At 39.6% G+C, this 19,488-nt stretch overlaps 1 protein-coding gene across 8 annotated transcripts in view; it reads right to left on the bottom strand.

Annotated features, from left to right (window-relative positions):
* Positions 1-19,488, bottom strand: part of PTPN13 (protein tyrosine phosphatase non-receptor type 13) — a 240,775-nt gene that overhangs the window by 170,587 nt on the left and 50,700 nt on the right. For all 8 annotated transcript variants that reach the window (XM_051819592.2, XM_008267633.4, XM_008267635.4 and 5 more), the window contains exon 2: positions 15,154-15,273. In XM_051819592.2, coding sequence (XP_051675552.2) covers positions 15,154-15,268 — 115 coding nt within the window. In that variant the 5' untranslated portion in view covers positions 15,269-15,273. The remainder of the gene's footprint in view (positions 1-15,153; positions 15,274-19,488) is intronic.

The raw sequence follows: 19,488 nt of genomic DNA, 5'->3' as shown, positions 1-19,488 counted from the left end.
TAGTTGAACTGGAGGCAGCTGTGCGGAAGCTGTTTACTTCTCTCCCAGCGCCATATTGTGGGAGAGCAGATGCATAGAATAAGTCTTAATTCGAGTAACTTAGTCTAGTCCGGATTGCTCCCCACACTCCTGGTCTCCCATGTGGGTGCAGGGCCCAAGCACTTGGGCCATCCTCCACTGCCCTCCTGGGCCACAGCAGAGAGCTGGACTGGAAGAGGAGCAACTGGGACAGAATCAGGTGCCTCAACCGGACTAGAACCTGGGGTGCTGGTGCCGCAGGTGGAGGATTAGCCAAGTGAGCCGTGGTGCTGGCCATCATTTTGAATTTTTAAATTATTGGGGAATCACATCTAACATGACATGGAATCCAAATGGTATGTCCTGTTCTGTCTACCCAGTCCAGGAAAAGCTGGCTATACTCCTCTTCCTCCTCATTCCTCTGCAGCCACAGCCAACCTGGCAGCACCAACCAGAAACCATCAATGATGAAAGTAACCCACAACTGCTCACCATTCTAAAATTAAGGGATTTATTCACTTCCCAGTATAATCAATGTTAGTGAAGATATTATTACTGAGGCAATAACTGTACATTTCAACTTTTGCTTTACCAGTAAGTTTTTGATTGTTTTTACTGAACATCTGAAGTACATCATGTTTTTACACCCTAAACATATTAACATAATCTTCCCAACACTACAAGTCATCTGTGAATAGGGTCCAATGTACTACTGGGGAGATGAAAATATATACATATATAAATACAACAATAGGGAACACGAGGTATCTAAGAAACAGGAATAAAAAGGAGTTTCAAGGATGCAAAATTACTTCAACTACAATGAAGAAAACACTAATTTCTTTTTTTATACATGGCCCTTTAAAATTGGTAAGGCTTGACCATGGCTAAGGGTAGGATTCCAAAGAGAAGAAATAGCTAATCCATGTGGTCAGGAAATTTTTACGTTTGTACAGGAGAGGGAATGATAAGAATTTTGGGCAGAAGAATGGTGAAGAACACTGAGAAATAGAATTACCAAGGTGAGTCATATTTGATTGTTAAAAAACACACAGAAATAACACAAATATTTTCAAATGCGATTTTTAAGCATTTGTAATAAAGTTAAAGCAACTGTGACAACAAACTACACTGCTGTCAAATTCCCAAAACACACATATTAGTTAAATGCTGGATTCTTGAGAAAACATAGTCAAACCACAAATGTATTTTAAAATAATTGTAAAGGGTCATGCAAACCTACAATAAGAGAATAGAGTTGTGGCTAGATTCAGTCTTTAATTCACCCTTCTTGTCCAACTAAAAGGAAGGAATTTGGAGCAAATGTGTTCAAAATTCTTCAAAGAAAGGATGCTAACATAATATTTTAAAATGAGATCCTAGAAGCTTGTAATTTTATGTCCTTTGTTCTAGTTGTACACTGATTACACTCAAGAATGCTACTGTTATGAAAGAGTAAATCTGATATAAACTGATTCCAGTAGCCAACTTATTCTATTTATAGACTTTTATCAACATTCCACAGAAAAAGTTAAACAGAATATCAAGAAGCTACAGGCAAAGTCAGAAATAAGCAGGAATTTGATAGGTAAAGAAACATCTGAGTGTTTCTTTCCAATGTTCTTAACCCAAGATCCATGGGTCACTTAACATTCATACATTTTTTTTCCTGGGAATTCTTGCCATTTCCCCAGATTGTTTCTGTAAATTTAAATTACATTTTTCTAGTACTAAAAAATATGGAAATTATCATAAATGTGCAATAGGTAAGGAAACCCTAAGAATGTAAGAAAATCATCTTGAAACGTAGACCAACATTGACTTTTTTTTTTTTTTTTGACAGGCAGAGTGGACAGTGAGAGAGAGACAGAGAAAAGCCTTCCTTTTCCGTTGGTTCACCCTCCAATGGCCGCCACGGCTGGTGTGCTGTGGCTGGCGTACTGTGCTGATCCTAAGGCAGGAGCCAGGTGCTTCTCCTGTTCTCCCATGGGGTGCAGGGCCCAAGCACTTGGGCCATCCTCCACTGCACTCCCTGGCCACAGCAGAGAGCTGGCCTGGAAGAGGGGCAACCGGGACAGAATCCGGTGCCCCGACCGGGACTAGAACCCGGTGTACCAGCGCCGCTTGGTGGAGGATTAGCCTATTGAGCTGTGGCGCCGGCCCCACATTATTTTGAACTGAAAAATCCCTTAGTCTATTCAAGCACAAGAAATTACAGTTCTCCTGTTTTATATATCAGTGCGCTTGGCAAAAATCTATGCAGAGGCTGCTGGGCTTTTTTAAGATTTATTTATCTATTTGAAGCCGGCGCCGTGGCTCAATAGGCTAATCCTCCACCTTGCGGCGCCGGCACACCGGGTTCTAGTCCCGGTCGGGGCACCGGATTCTGTCCCGGTAGCCCCTCTTCCAGGCCAGCTCTCTGCTATGGCCAGGGAGTGCAGTGGAGGATGGCCCAGGTGCTTGGGCCCTGCACCCCATGGGAGACCAGGAAAAGCACCTGGATCCTGGCTCCTGCCATCGGATCAGCGCGGTGCGCCAGCTGCAGCGGCGGCCATTGGAGGGTGAACCAACGGCAAAGGAAGACCTTTCTCTCTCTGTCTCTCTCTCTCACTGTCCACTCTGCCTGTCAAAAAAAAAAAAAAAAAAAAAAAAAAAAAAGATTTATTTATCTATTTGAAAGGTAGAGTTACAGAGAGAAGGGTAAATAGAGAGATCTTCCATCTTCTCCAAATGGTCGTAATGACCGGGGCTGGGCCAGGCAAAGCCAGGAGCCAGGAGCTTCTTCCAGGTCTTCCATGTGGATGGCAAGGTCCCAGTGACTTGGGTCATCTTCCCCCGCTTTCTCAAGCACATCAGCAGGGAGCTCAATCAGAAGTGGAGAAGCCAGGACTCAAACCAGCACTCATACGGCATACTAGTGCTATAAGCAGTAGCTTAACCCTCTCACACTGTGATTTTAAGTTAGCCTCTTTGTGCCTCAATATTTTTTAAAGATTTTACATATTTATTGAGAGAAAGAGTTATAGACAGAACGAGGGAGAGACAGAGTGAAAGGTTTTCCATCCACTGGTTCACTCCCCAAATGGTCACAACAGCCAGAGCTGAACTAATCTGAAGCCAGGAGCAAGAAGATTCTTCTGGGTCTCCCACACGGGTGCAGGACCTAAGCACTTGGACCATCTTCCACTGCTTTTCCAGGCTATAACAGAGAGCTGGATTGGAAGAGGAGAAGCTGGGACACAAACCAGAGCCCATTTGGGATGTTGGTGCTGCAGGCAAAGTCTTGGCCCACTATGCCATAGCACTGGCCCCAGTGCCTGAATTTTTTAATCAGTAAAAATAGTTCTTATATCATAGACAAAGCTATAGTGAAGACTGTGAGGAGTAATGAAAAAAGCACTTTGAACAGTTCCTGGCATGCAGTAAGTACCACATAAAAGTAGTAGCTATTATTATTTAATAAAACATTTCTCTGAAGGTAACAGATGTAGACAACACATCTATGAAAAAGCACTACTCAAATTTGTTCTAAATCAACTAGTTTCCACTCCCCAATGGAAGATAAGGGGTATTACCATACACTTATAGCAAGTACTACATCTTCAGATGAATAGGTCAAATTCTTGAATTGCTCTATTCTAGATCTTTGGGAATCTTTTCTGGCATTTCTTACCTAGAAGTCATATTAGAGATAAAGAGAGAGCATAAGATGCAAAGCATTCTAAAATACTAACTTGTTTCTTAATTATAAGTAATTACTTAAGGAGTTATCTCTTTATTATATATTCTATTTATTACATGGTATTCCTGATTAACACAGATGCCTAAATCAGAACAACTGGTTTGGGTCCCGGCTGTTCCACTTCCAATCCAGCTTCCCTGCTAATGTGCCTGGGAAAGCAGTGGAAGATGGCCCAAGTGCCTGGGCTCCTGTCACCTCCGTGGGAGACTCAGAAGCAGCTCCTGGCTTTGGCCTGGCCCAGCTCCTATTGTTGCGGCCATTTGGGGAGTGAACCAGCAGATGGAAGCTCTCTCTTGTCTCTCCCTCTCTGTAACTCTGCATTTCAAATACATACATACATAAATAAATTTTTTAAAAGAACAGTTGGTTTAAGATTTGACAATTAAGCTAGCCAGTACACACTGAATAACTACACTTATCAAACTGATGCTTTACTGTACCTATTCATTATATTTAGGCACAACATAAATTTTTAAATGAAGATATTAATCTGAATGTAAATGCCATTATAGTATCAGTATAGCTTATATTTTTAATCTGTAATAGAAGTTATAGCATTCTGATAACACAAAATTATACAAACTTCTCACTCCAAATTGATCTATTTTATAAGCTTTTCTTCACTAGGAGATAAAATATTTTTATTTCTTAATGAGGATAGCTAGTTACATTAAAAACACCTGTTTTTTTAATGACTATACACAAGCAAGCTGCTTGCCCAAACCATAACCACTGGAATCCTGAGATGGCTTCTGATCAATTAGACTCCTAGTAGTTTTGTTTTGCTTTGCTATTATGTCCAAGATTCTTGAGGTAATTCCAGAACTATGCAACTTGGTAATAAAACCCTAATGAGATCTGAGTTTAACAAGTGATATACATAGACAATTTATATTAGGATAATCAAATTGGTTATTGTTATTAAAAGTAATGGGGCTTAAACAGTTAAAAAATATGGACAAGGGAAATGAATTTTCTGAGAATTTGGTTTCTTCTTCAGCAAGTTTTCTTGACTACCTAATTCAAATAGCATGAAAGAAATAACAACAGTTCCTTTCTTCTTTTTTGTCTTAAAGATTTATTTTATTTACTTGAAAGGCAGAGTTAGAGAGAAAGAGGGAGAGACAGAGAGAAAGTGATCTTCCATCCACTGGTTCACTCCCCAAATGGTTGCAACAGACAGAGCTGGGCTAGGCCAAAAGCCAGGAGCCAGGAGCCAGGAACTTCATCTGGGTCTCCCGTGTGGTAGGCAGGGGCCCAAGTACTCAGGCTGTCTTCTGCTGCTTTCTTAGGCACATTAGCAAGGAGCTGGATTGGAAGTGGAGCAACCAAGACTTGAACCAGTGCTCTTATAGGGGATGCTGGCATTGTAGGTGGCTGCTTAACCCACTGTGCCACAATGCCAGCTCCAGCAGTTCCTCTTATCTCCTCTTTCTTTACCAAATTCTGAAGAACCTGCTAACTTTATTCCTTTATAAAGCAACTCATTCCTCTTGGATATTTTTGTTTCTGGCTTTCACCTTTTCTACCAACCTTCTTTATTCACATCATCAACACAAAATGTACTCCCAAGTTAAATGCCAAAATATATATATATAAAAAAATGCTTTTTGGGATGCTGGTTTCACACATTTGTTCTAGAATATAAGTGGTTTAAGGTTAGGAACTATGAATCTCTTTTTTTTTTTTTTTTTTTTGACAGGCAGAGTGGACAGTGAGAGAGAGAGACAGAGAGAAAGGTCTTCCTTTGCCCTTGGTTCACCCTCCAATGGCCGCCGCTGCAGCTGGCGCACCGCGCTGATCCGATGGCAGGAGCCAGGATCCAGGTGCTTTTCCTGGTCTCCCATGGGGTGCAGGGCCCAAGCACCTGGGCCATCCTCCACTGCACTCCCTGGCCATAGCAGAGAGCTGGCCTGGAAGAGGGGCAACCGGGACAGAATCCGGCGCCCCGACCGGGACTAGAACCCGGTGTGCCGGCGCCGCAGGGTGGAGGATTAGCCTATTGAGCCACGGCGCCGGCCGGAACTATGAATCTCTTAAAGATCAATCACATTGCCACTTAATAACATAATTGAAATATTTGGAAAAATGGGTTTGTTCATAATTTCAACCCTAGATCACTTGCCCACAATCTTGTAAAGCAGTCCTGCCCTACTGCACTATGACAATAACTTATCAATTTAGACTTTCCTGGTCATTTACACACAAAAGGTTATTGTGGAGTTTCACTATGAAGAAAAGCAAGGGTTTCTTTCAGCTTTCAAGCACCAGAACCTCTGAATGATTCACAGAATAACACTCTTGAATCTCTATTTTATTCTCTACTCCCTTTTCATTATATATATATTTTTTTTGACAGAGAGAGTTAGATAGTGAGAGAGAGAGACAGAGAGAAAGATCTTCCTTCCATTGGTTCACCCCTAAATGGCCACTACGGCCGGAGCGCTGTGCCAATCCAAAGCCAGAAGCCAGGTGCTTCCTCCTGGTCTCCCATGCGGGTGCAGGGTCCAAGCACTTGGGCCATCCTCCACTGCCTTCCTGGGCCACAGCAGAGAGCTGGACTGGAAGAGGAACAACCAGGACAGAATTGGTGCCCTGACTGGGACTAGAATCTGGGGTACCGGCACTGCAGGCAGAGGATTAGCCTAGTGGCACCCGCCTCATTATATTTTCAAATATGACACAAAGTGTCAGTTTTGTTCATTTTAATTTATTGAAACAAAGTTATTTACAAAATGTCTGATTTGGGGGGTTTGAGGCAATTAAGAAACCACACAGGTCTTCTGTCTCTTAAACCACCAAGTATTTTTGTGAATTCTAGAAATGTAGCACGGGATTCTGCAAAATGACTTTAAAAAAGTTTACTGGAACTTCAGATATGTATATCAACCTACCCTACACACAGATAAGAGAAAGTGACTGGCCATTTTAGGGGCATTAAAAGAGTACTACAGCTCAATCAAGTTATTTCTTGTCCTTGTACCTGCTCCATTTCTAAGTCAATTAATTCATATTAAGTACATTATAAGATAGGCTATTATGACTTTATAACCTTTCCTAATGCTTTAAAAAATTTTTTCAGCTAATAAGAGTAATAAATAAGGCATTTTACAAGAGATATGGCAAGCCAGAAAGTGTCACAAGTACTGATTTTTTTTTTTTTTTGACAGGCAGAGTGGACAGTGAGAGAGAGAGACAGAGAGAAAGGTCTTCCTTTGCCCTTGGTTCACCCTCCAATGGCCGCCGTGGTCGGCGCGCTGCGGCCGGCACACCGCGCTGATCCGATGGCAGGAGCCAGGCAGGAGCCAGGTGCTTTTCCTGGTCTCCCATGGGGTGTAGGGCCCAAGCACTTGGGCCATCCTCCACTGCACTCCCTGGCCACAGCAGAGAGCTGGCCTGGAAGAGGGGCAACCGGGACAGAATCCAGCGCCCCGACTGGGACTAGAACCCGGTGTGCCGGTGCCGCTAGGCAGAGGATTAGCCTAGTGAGCCGCGGCGCCGGCCACAAGTACTGATTTTATCCAAGTCATAATAAAATCATTGTATCAGAAAGGCAGAGTAACTTTCAGAAATAGACTAGAAGTGAGCTCTCTAAATACCTCTTCTCTATTTATAAAAAGAAAGCTAATTTTATGGTACAAAACTGAGGATACCACTGACATTTAGAAATAAATTGCCTTTTCCATTGATGGAGTTCAGGATATGCTACTCCAGAATATGGGCCTCTGGCATTTGAGAAAATCACCTAAGTAGGAAAGACACTCTCCAACCTTCTATTATCCTTTTCCCCTAAAGCAGGTCGTAAGATCCTCATTCAAGAGGTACCCTCGCTATACTTGCAGGAAAGAAATACCCTAATATCCGACATAGGGACACAGAGTAGCATCTGCACAAACAGGCCTTGCTAAGTCTCCCAATGTATTACCATTAGATCAAACTGTTATCCAATCACATTACTCCAGGACTATCCACTTCTTAAACTTGGCAAAAACAACACCAACCAAAAAAAAAAAAAAAAAAAAAAACAAACAAAACAAAAATAAAAAACCACAAGGTTTATCTGGTTCTTGCCCTTATGTTTCTGAAGGCTCTCATATCATGCAAAGCTTACATAAAATAAATTTGTATTTATATCTCTTTTCTCTTTTAAATCTGTCTTGTGTTATAAGGTTATAAGATTACAAGGAATTCAGCCATGAAGCTAGCCTCAGGTAAGAAAAAGTTGTTTTCCCTATATCACCTGATAACACTATCTGCCTATGCACTTGTTTCTTACTTACTAAAAATTCAATAAATATCTATATTGTATCTGTTCAAACATTGTTTGATATAAAACTGTGTCATTATGGGTAGTTGCTTGGTATAATGTTTAAAATGTAACTTGGGATGCCCACAACCCATACCAGAGTACCTGGGTTCACATCCTGGCTCTAATCCTGATTCTAACTCCTGCTAATGAATACCCTGGGAGTCAGCAGGTGTTAAGTACTTGGGTCCCTGCCACCCTCATGGGAGACTTGGATTATGTTTCCGGCTTCTGGGCTTGACTTAGTGCAGTTCTGGCTATTGTGGACTTATGGGGATGAGAGTTCTTCTGTTAACTGGTTCACTCTCCATATGGCAGCGACAGTCAGGGCTGGGCCAAGCCAAAGCCAGGGGTCAGGAGCTTCATCTGGTCTTCCACATGGGTGACAGAGGCCCAAATACTTGGGCCATCTTCTGCTGCTTTCCAGGTATGTTAGCAGGGCACTGGATCAGAAGTGAAGCCAGGACTCGAACTGGAGCTCATGCGGGATACTGAGTCACATGTGGAGGCTTAACCTGCTGTACGACAACATTGGCCCCAGTGTGGTTTCTTTTAAAACCACAACAATCCTATCTTGTTTGACCATCCAATTTAAACAGTTATAAAAATATCAATCATGAGTAATCAAGTCTATTAAAAATATTTTATTGCTAGCTTAATTTTGTCTACACAATTTTGGAAGGAAGTACTAAGACTCTCAAAGCACTGAATTTTGCTATTACCCTAACGCTTCAGCTGCCACCTTCTATTTTATCAGAAAAAATAAATGATAACAGCAATAGAAATATATTTTGGCTGGCACCGCGGCTCACTAGGCTAATCCTCCGCCTGCGGCACCGGGTCCCTGGGTTCTAATTCCAGTTGGGGCGCTGGATTCTGTCCCAGCTGCTCCTCTTCCAGGCCAGCTCTCTGCTGTGGCCCGGGAGTGCAGTGGAGGATGGCCCAGGTGCTTGGGCCCTGTACTTGCGTGGGAGACCGGGAGGAGCACCTGGCTCCTGTGGATCAGTGTGGTGCGCTGGCCACAGCAGCCATTGGGGGGTGAACCAAGGGAAAAGGGAGACCTTTCTCTCTGTCTCTCTCACTGTCCACTCCGCCTGTCCAAAAGAAAAAAAAGAAATATATTTTATGGTGAAGGTCTATAATGCAACAGGATTTTAAAAATTTTTTTCACCAAGTAAAAAGTTTCAAGTGAAAAGAGATCCTGTTCTTCCATCTGTGCTATCTGCATAAAACCAGAGAAGGGGTATAATACAAAATTTAAAGAATATGAATGTAGTCACTTCATTTTACCTTCATGGGCCTGGAATTTATGCAAAGAAAAAAACCCAAAACAATATTATTATTTCATTTTTTTTGAGAACTGGATGAAAAGACCAATGTAAACTAGTGTCTATTTTTAGTTTCTAGAGGAAAAAATACATATAATCTTCTAGGAGCCAGCACTGTGGCACAGTGAGTTAAAGCCCCAGCACGCAGAGCAGGCATCCCATATGGGTGCTGGTACCAGTCCCGGCTGCTCCTCTTCCGACCCAGCTCTCTGCTATGGCCTGGGAAAGCAGTAGAAGATTGCCCACGTCCTTGGGTCCCTGTACCTGCGTGGGAGACCTGGAAGAAGCTCCTGGCTTCGGATCAGCTCAGCTCTAGCCATTGTGGTCATTTGGGAAGTGAACCAAAAGAATGGAAGATTTCTTTCTCTCTGGCTCTACCTTTCTCTCTGTAACTCTTTCATATAAATAAAATAAATCTTTAAAAAATTATATATATATATATATATATATAATCTTCCAGAGAGGAACTTGCTTTGTTATATGAAGACATGATTCCAAATATAAAAAAAGTGTTTTACATCATTAATGCCATTATCTGCTGGCACTTTGGTATCACCTCCTTGCCTCTCAAAGAGAAAGGGGGAAGGAGGGATTGTTTGGATGATAAATTATTTCATTTTTTAAAAAGAAATAGTATGCATATCTAATAAAAAAAGTTATCTATGATGTACATACATCACCCCAAGAAAGTAAAAATTTTCACTCGTTATTAAATTATAGAAGTATAAAGCCCCCTTTTAATTTCTATATTTAAGAAAAGAAATTAATAGGAATTATATTCTTAACAAAAAACCTTATATAGTATGAATAAATCTCAATTTTTTGTGAATCAATTTTTTAGATAACCAGTTTAATGTTGGAATCTGAAAAAATAAGTATGTCAATTAAAACTGGAAAAAAAACTCACATAGTCAGAATGTTGATCAAGACAAATCAGACACAAGAATTCATGTTGGGGTGACACAGTGGATTTGCAATGCTGGCATCCCATACTACAGTGCTGGTTTGAGTCCTGGCTATTCTACTTCCTATCCGGCTTTCTTGTAGGGTACCAGAGAAGGCAGCAAAAGATAACCCAGTACTTGGGTCCCTGCCACCCATGTGGGAGACCTGGATGGAGTTCATAGCTCCTGGCTTCAGTCTGGCCCAACCCTGGCTGCTGCAGTCAGTGGGAAATAAGCTAATGAATGGAATTTCTCTCTTCCTCTCTGTCTCTCCCTTCCCTATGATGCTCTGCCTTTCCAATAAGTAAATGAATCTTTAAAAATAAATAGTTCACATTGTATGATTCTCTATTTGATTTTCAAAACCAGGCCATACTTGTCTATGTGATATGTTATAACAGTGATTATCCTTGGTAACAAATAATTGACCAGAAAGAAACTTGAAGGAGACTTTGGTTACTAAAAATGTTCTGTATTTTGATCTGGGTGGTGTTATATGAGTGTTTACATTCATAAATTCATCAGGCTATACAATTAAGAACACTGCTGTTTATACATTGTATCACCACATAAAAAAATTCCTATAAGCATAAAAGCTGAAAAAACAACCAGTGAGTAAAATTATATTTATCACCAAGGATAAGACTAGAGAGCATGACTTGTTGCAACTTTCCCCTCTAAATACACGGTACTTTGATTTCTGTTTAGAACATCTGAAGTCAAAGCAATTTCAAACTAAAATAGTGTATTGACTATGTTTGTAGAAAAGAGAGTAGATTACTATAAGTGCTTCACCCACTTCTCAAACAACCTGCATTATCCATTTTTAGAATGCTAGACATTAAATTTAATTTCATGTTTTATAGTTTGCTTCCAGGGAACAAATGGGGTAATTTATCCAGTTCAAACACATTTGACTTGAACGAACTATTAATTCTGGCCTACAAATGCACAGCAAGATGTAGCATGTCACAGACAACTGATATACCCTCTTAATCAACAGTTATGACTGTAAATAATGAGGAATGTAATAAAACATGAGTAGTTAGAATCTAGTCTTTTAAAAGCTGCATACAAAGATTTACTCCAGAAACTTTAAATATGTGAGAATTTTCTATATTTCCTATAAAGACTCTGAAAAGCCATGGAAGTCAATTTGCACTTTGTTTTCTTTCCCATATATGGATGGTGTTATTCTCCTCTGGTCCTGTCAGACTGGAAATTCTATATTTTCTTGTTTTGTGATTATCCTTATAAATCTTACTGGTATTTGACTTATGCAAGCTCTAATGATATACAATGATATCCCTGTCATCATCATGAACAGAATCAAACCCTTACATTGCTTTAACTCCTATCACCTATACTAATCTTAGGTACTCTTTAAATTTTTTAATTTGATATCACTATTATTATGCTTTATTTAGCCTCTATACCTAAGAATTTGATAGATCAAGTATACAAAATGAGAAAATTACAAAAAAAATTTGCAAGCACAGACATTAACAGGCTTAAGTTACAGCCAAGAAAACAGAAAATAGATATTCTTTTCAAATGACTACAAAATATTCACAAAGACAACATGCAAGGCCCAATACTTGGGTTCGAGTCTAAGCTCTGCTCCTGATTCCACTTGCCTGTTAATACTCACTGCAGGAGACAGCAGGTGATAGCCCAAGTGGTTGGTTCCCTGCCCCCAGTGTAGAAGACCAGGACTGAGTTCCCAACTCCTGGTGTCAGCCTGGCCCAGCTCCAAATGTTGAAGGCATCTGCGAAGTTAATCGGCAGATGGGAAATTGCTCTCTGTCTGGCTTTCCATCTCTCTTTCTCTCTCCCTCTGTTTATCTAAATAAATAAATAATTTAAAATACATACACATGTAAATGTTTAGAACTGCATGTTTCTTAAAAGTTTCCTAATTTTCTTCCTCTGAAGAGAAACTCATTTGAAGATGGTATCTTTCTACATCAGGATTAGAAATCACTATCCTATGAATGATAATCACAACACAATTATTTTAATTTTAAAACTGTCAAAAGCTGTAAGTTGGAGGCTGGCATTGTGGCACAGTGTGTAAACCACCATCCTCTGAAGCAGGCATCCCATATGGGCACTGGTTTGCAGTGGCTGCTCTACTTCTGCTTCAGCTCCTGCAATAGCCTGGGAAAAGCAGCGGAAGATGGCCCAAGTGCTTGGGCCCCTGCACCCACGTGGGAGACCCAGAAGAAGCTTTGACTCCTGATTTTGGATTGGCTCAGCTCTGGCCGTTGCTGCCATTTGGGGAGTGAACCAGCAGATGAAAGACCTCTCTCTGTGTCTCTACCTCTCTTTGTATCTCTGCCTTTCAAATGAATAAAATAACTTTTTTGAAAAAGCCTTAAGTTACTCTGGGAGGTTCAAAAAAAAAAAAAAGAAAAAGAAAGAAACAGATTATTTTCTTGACCTTTATTCAAAAGCCTCCAGTGGAAATGTTTATTTCTAGCCTCCTATCATACGCATAGGAAGTTCAACAGGAGGTTTGTAGTCATATAATGAAAAGGACACAAACAAACCAACTTCTTAGAGACCACTGGATTTTACTTACATTACTCCCCGACACTCCCAGTGTTATAAAAGGTGTCTTCTAAAGATACCACCATTCATCCACGAAATAAACTAATAATTATTTTATTTTAGTTTGCTATCAAATTCAGAACTTGTGGGAAAAAAGACACTATTATCACATACAAAAAAAATGAAAAATCATAGATTTTAGATACACTAAATCAAATAAGTACTTTTTGCCTTCAAATAGACATTTCTAATTAGTAATCTTCAAACTGCCAGAGAAGCCAAATTTGATTTCTCTGCGTTACCAAAATTAATCTGTGAATTACTCTAAGGGCCTTAAGGCAACAGCTGCATTGGACATTATTTAAGACACAGTTGCCTCACAACAGATTTTAACACATCTAGTAAGTCTTTTTATTTTAATGAGCCAATATGTTATGCAATAATTGTCTCTCAATGACAAGACCTTAACATTCAGATATTTAGTGTCTATTAATGTTACGAAATTTGAAAGAAGGAAAAACCCTTAGGTACTTTACTCCTTATATTCTATGAGTCATGACCTGGGCAGTGATCCTTCATTAGCGTAATAAAAAGAGGTATTATCTCTCCCTACTCTATACATCTGTAGTACTTATTGTCTCTTTCTCTCACTTGGCACAATGTTTTGAAATGGTAAACATTTTACCTGCATCTCTCTAATGTTAATAAATCCCTTAAGGGCAACAGTGTCACCTTCTACTTATTTGGATCTTCCACACAATACTTCACTAATAGGAGGTGTTTCTTAAATATTAATTGACTCTTATTAATTAACTGAGTAATATCACCAACATATCTTTCCTTCAACACCTCTGGACCATGGCTACCTATACTATACTTTGGAGTGACTACGCTTTTGAATTTTCTGAAAAATTAAAGTGAAGCACACAAAGCAATAAGATCTAAAATAGCCAGATTTTTGTCAAGTGATGTTAGATAAAATGAATACATTTTCTTCAGATTAACCTTAATTCTAATGAAAGATTTTCAAACATCTAGATTATAGCAGACCTAAGTGGGCCCTGATAATGTTTTGTTCTAGTTCCTATCCCTGGATTGGAAAACAACATCAACAACAGCAAAGCTTCATCATCCATTTCAAAATACTCTCCCCTCCTATGTTCTACACTTTCCTGGCCTCAATTAGTGGCTATTTTTACACCTTTCCAAAAGGGTCCCATGGCTCCTGGTCTTTAGCAATTCTATCCTATAAATGGTTCTCAAACTTTTACATGAGAATGTTCTAGAGGGTTTATTAAAACACAATAGCTGGGTTTTACCCCGAGAGTTTCTTATTCAGTAGTTTTTTAGTGTGGACCCGAGTTTGCATTTCTAACAAGTTTTCAGATAATGCTGATTCTGCTGGTCTAGGTACCTCACTTTGAGAACTATCACTTACCTTCAATCCTCACCCATTTATGTCATGTTAATTGTGCCTGATGCACTTATTCAATTCAGTTTAAAGTCTGATTCTTCCCTTACATGAAGCTTGATTCCTTCATCTATTCTAAATAAGGTGTTGGTTGTGGTATAATTGGCAAACATCATTTTCATTTGGAGATTTTCATCATGTTATCAAATATTTTTTGGACAACCAAAAAGGTATTCTCCAAAATTTCTAGCTCCATAATATTACAAAACCATTCAGTCTACGTTACCACCTACAGGGAACAGGGAAACTACATATCCAGCCTAAATTATTCCAATTCAGAGTAATAAGGATGCATATATTACTCTCTCGACGGGAGTAATTTCTTACTACTTCTCATCTGGCTGACTTCACTTTTCTTTAAGATCTTGGCTCAGGACACTTCTGCAGGGACTCTTCCTTTCCTTCCCTATAACCACATCAAATCCTCCTATTATGGATGCTTACAAAGTCATTGAACTCCTCCCCAGGAGCCTATGCCATGCTTTCATTTTTATATTTATAGAAATATTTTACTAACAGTTATTTTCCACACAGAACTGTAAGTTCTGAACAGACAGGGAACGTTTCTGGTTTTGATCACCATTATAGTTTCAGTGCCCGGTGAAATATCAGCCACACCAAAAATAATTCAAATTCATGTAGACAAGATCCGAGCTTTTTCAGTTCTAACAAAGATAACAGAGGTATCAGTTTTTAGGCTCTGCCAATGGCACAGGAACTGACACAAAAATGTGATCTGTCATCCTGTTCTATTTTTCAGCTATCCAATACCCAAACTAAAAACAACTTACCTTTTCTGAATAATTCTTGGAGACTTTCTGCACTTTGATTTAATACAGCCCATATTTCTTCCTCCTGCAGTGGTCCACCCCGAACTTCCAAGGCCTCAGCTAATGACACGTGCATATTACCTGGGAAACAAAGATAGCAGTTTACCTCAACAACTTAACTTCACTTGCAACAGCTCTACAACAATGATAAGACCCTGAGCTCTAAGTTTTCACTACGGTCTTCAATTTACATGTAATCCTATAGTCTAACTCATAGAGGGTAAAGCAAATAGAGGAAAAACTCCTCTATACAGCCACTTGCCTTACCAGGGATGAAGAACCTTTTTTCTTTCAGGGCCCATTTAGAGCTTTACAACATCATTGTAGGCTAAAACTTCCACAGGTTTATTGAATTTCGAGTCCCAACTGCAGTTGCTTTAGCAGGTCCAGACCAAATGATTTTGCAGTTCTTATAAGGTCCATGGGCCATTCTCCACCCCTGCTAGACCAATGGGGTCAGCCTCTGACACAGAACTGGAGGCTTGTGGTGGTGACCACTTTATGGGAGAAGACAGAAAACCCAGGTACCAAGAGACACCAAAATCAGATAATTTAACCAAAACAGTCAGATTGAACTAGAGGCCTTTCATATTTCACTTGTAGATTTCATCCTATCCATCCCAGTTATAGCCATGGTAGGTAAAAATGGGAACAAAACAAAAGGAATTTCTTCCACTTACTCATTTATTTCTATTGTCTCTAATATATATTCTATAACTACAAATTCTGTACTACATGAAAGTATTTCTAGAGCCAGCTTTGCTGTCAATTTATCATACACACCCAAGAAACTCATTTCACTTCTGAATCTCAATTTTCCATTTGTGACATGGGAATAATAACAATATAAATGCCATTTTGAGATGATTTTACAAGGAAAGACATCACACAGGAATCTGCTTTTAATCTATCAGTTTCTATAGAAACTGAATTAATAAAAATATCAGAAAAGTATCTCTGTGGTAACATTTCTGTAGGGTCAACATTTTTCAATGACATTCAATTAAGTAGATGATATATGGATAAAATTTAAGATTTCTGAGGGGCGCAATAATCTTATTTTTATTTTTGGAAGGGGAAAATGCAGCTAGTCAAAATCCTCCTACATAGATTTTCTTAAATTGATGCACCTTGAAAAAAAAATTGTTCTCTATAGTAATTGCTGAGATTTCTAACCCAGACCAAACCAATATAAGCACAATGTACAATGCTTACTTATTGGTAGGCAGCAGATGTGTCAGGAAAAGAAGTTAGAGGGAAATGAAAATGCTGAACACTTATTTTCCGTGATTTAGCCCCTTATTAAATTTTTAAAAATGTATAAAAAAAATCTGCTTTATAGAAAAGTTGACTTTGGGGGCTGGTGCTGTGGCACAGTGGGTTAAAGCCCTGGCCTGAGGCACCAACATCCCATGTGGGCACCGGTTCTAGTCCCGGTTGCTCCTCTTCCGATGCAGCTCTCTGCTATGGCCTGGGAAAGCAGTAGAGGATGGCCCAAGTCCTTGAGCCCCTGCACCCATGTAGGAGACCTAGAAGAAGCTCCTGGCTCCTGGCTTCGGATCGGCACAGCTCAGGCCATTGCGGCCATCTGGGGAGTGAACCATCAAATGGAAGACCTCTCTCTCTGTCTCTACCTCTCCCTATAACTCTGTCTTTCAAGTAAATAAAATAATAATAATAATAAAAAGTTGACTTTGTTTATTTAACCAACAAGAAAACCTAATACTTTTAATAGGATTTACAATTATGATAGTTAATCCAGACTGAAAAAAGGAAATTCTAGCCAAGAGAGGCCAAACCTCATCCTTTCACTTGATTTTTCAAATGTTTACCTTAACATTTTACGCTTAAAGTCTGCCTCTGAGGGGTGTTTATATGCACCGCATAGCAGTTAAAAGGGAAGACAGGAGATATTACTTAAAAAACAAGATGGTTTTTAATAAGCTTGCAAGCATTAAGTGAGATTATTTATTCAGACTCCTCACTACACCAACAGTCTTTAGTTCTTATGTGCTTTATTATATGACAGCACATTCATTCAAGGAAAGGTCGAATTTCTAGAGTTGTGAATTATTATCTCCTACGTAACGTATATTAATAAACTGGACAATTCATCAGAGGCATCAAGATAGTATTAGCAATCAGATATTGACATGATTCGTAAGAAAGACTACCCTGTAGCAAATTTCCAGAGCAGGTCTGAGAACCGGTTAGGTAGCTCTAAAGCCTACGCACTGGACATAAATAGTGAAGAGAAGATTGCACAAGAGATTTGTGCTGATCTTCATGTCTCCTACAAAGTAGGATGGTGGGGAAGGTGCTTTCCTTCCACCTCAAGCCTGTTAAAGCTTCAAGCAGACCCTTGGAGTGCTTGATAGTGTTCTCTGGAGTTAGGGGTGCAGAGGGACTGATGTCTAATACACACTTCAGGAATCTATAACCATTGGCTATCACATAAGGTAGCAGCAAGAGAGAGACAGGAGTGGGCACACGAGAGAGGATGCATGCTGTATCAGGAGACAGATCTACTTCCATAGGTGAGGGAAAGACAGAGGCAGGAAGCAGGCACACAGAAGGCCAGCCCAGATCTATATAGAATCCTACCCAAAGGACGAAAATGTCTCAAACTCACATAGTGGTGATAATGGTTGAAAACAACTCTGTACACCCAGGGAAGGTATGATTTAAGTGGATGAACTGTATGATATGTGGCATTGACCTCAAAAAACTGTTTTTAAAAATCTTTCCCACAATACCACTTGGAGTACCCAGAGCACCACCAAGAAAGAATGAGGAAGTTATAAGAGGTGGGGGGTGGGGAGAAAGAGGAGGAGGAAAAACCGGAATTGGACTTATTACTACTATGGAATGGCTGAGAGAAAAGCAGACCGAGGATCAGAAGGGTTAGGGAGGATTGGCTGACTGCGGAACCATTTTCTGAAGTGCAGCAGGTATAGTTCTAGTAGTGGACTCTGAAAAACCCAAAAATCTACACGTCATAAAAAGGGTCATACTTAAACACATATAAAGTTCAAAATGAGTAAAACCATTTTACAAAAGGAATCAGGTTAAAAAAAATCTGTTTGCCTTTTTACCTCTTTTCTAAATATAGTACTAGATAATGTGGGTAACAGATATATGCCTGGCATTATTTTATTACCACAAAGGTTCTACTTTACAAAAAAAACCCATATTGTTTACTTAAATTTTCTTGAAAGTTAAAGGCTACATGACAACTAGAAAGTTTTTGCAAAGAATTTCACAGAGAAATCACTTATGCTATAATCATTATAACATTTTGGCTAACATGGTTATTACTGACATGACCTCAAAACTGTGTCTACAGTCAGACCATGCCACATGCCATTCTAACACAAGTCATTTTAATTGTGGCACTCACAGATGGAAAGCACTTAAAAGTGATTTAGAACAGAATAAAGTAGTACACAGATTAACTGAATCCAATCAAGCAACAGCATAACCTGACTGGAGGGTAGACTAATAAGGAATTTTAACTTAAGTCTAAAGAAATAGGATGACTTGTTCAAGTCATCCTTCAAGTCATCAACTCATCAACTTGTTCCAAGAACTAAGCAGCATAAAGACACTTAGAAAAATACATACAACTCTGTGCATGCCAGTAGTTTTGAGCAAGGATCCACTCAGCATGCTGGCTAAGGACTTCTTTGGTCATTAAGAGAATACAGTGTGTTGAGAAAGCAAGCCCACAATACTGTAAGCATCTTTTTCTTTTTTAATTAATTTGAGAGGGAGCAAGAAGAGACAAAAAATGAACACCTTGCCACTACTTCAATGTCCAAATGTCCACAAAAGTCCCTGTGCCAGGGCCAAAGCTGAGAGCTAGGAATTCAATCCAGGTATTCCACATGGGTACAGGAACCCAATCACTTGAGCCATTCACCCATTAACTCCCAGAGTCTGCATTAGCAGGAAGCTGGGGTCAAGAGCAGTGCTGGGCATCAAACCCAGGCACTCCGATATGGGACACAGGTATCTTAATCAATAGGGTAAACATCCAACCTTGCAAGCATCTTTTAACCCAGGAACAGTCACAATTAGAAATATATAAAACTTTGAGACACAAGCCCATACATTAGTAATTTTTAAAAGTAAAAAATCTGTGTCTACATAGTGTTTTAGCTAAGAGTAGGAAATCAGTTACAATAACAGATTAGCCTTGTAATTGCAACTTTAAATAATGGAATTGAGAAAATGGTTGAGATTTATACTTTTAAATGTACAAAACACCTCTGGAACATATAAGAAAGCTTAAAG

The sequence above is a fragment of the Oryctolagus cuniculus genome, chromosome 8 (assembly GCF_964237555.1).
Source record: "Oryctolagus cuniculus chromosome 8, mOryCun1.1, whole genome shotgun sequence".
Lineage (NCBI taxonomy): Eukaryota > Metazoa > Chordata > Mammalia > Lagomorpha > Leporidae > Oryctolagus > Oryctolagus cuniculus.
Note: the sequence above shows the minus strand (reverse complement) of the source record. Positions and strands in the feature narration are given on the sequence as shown.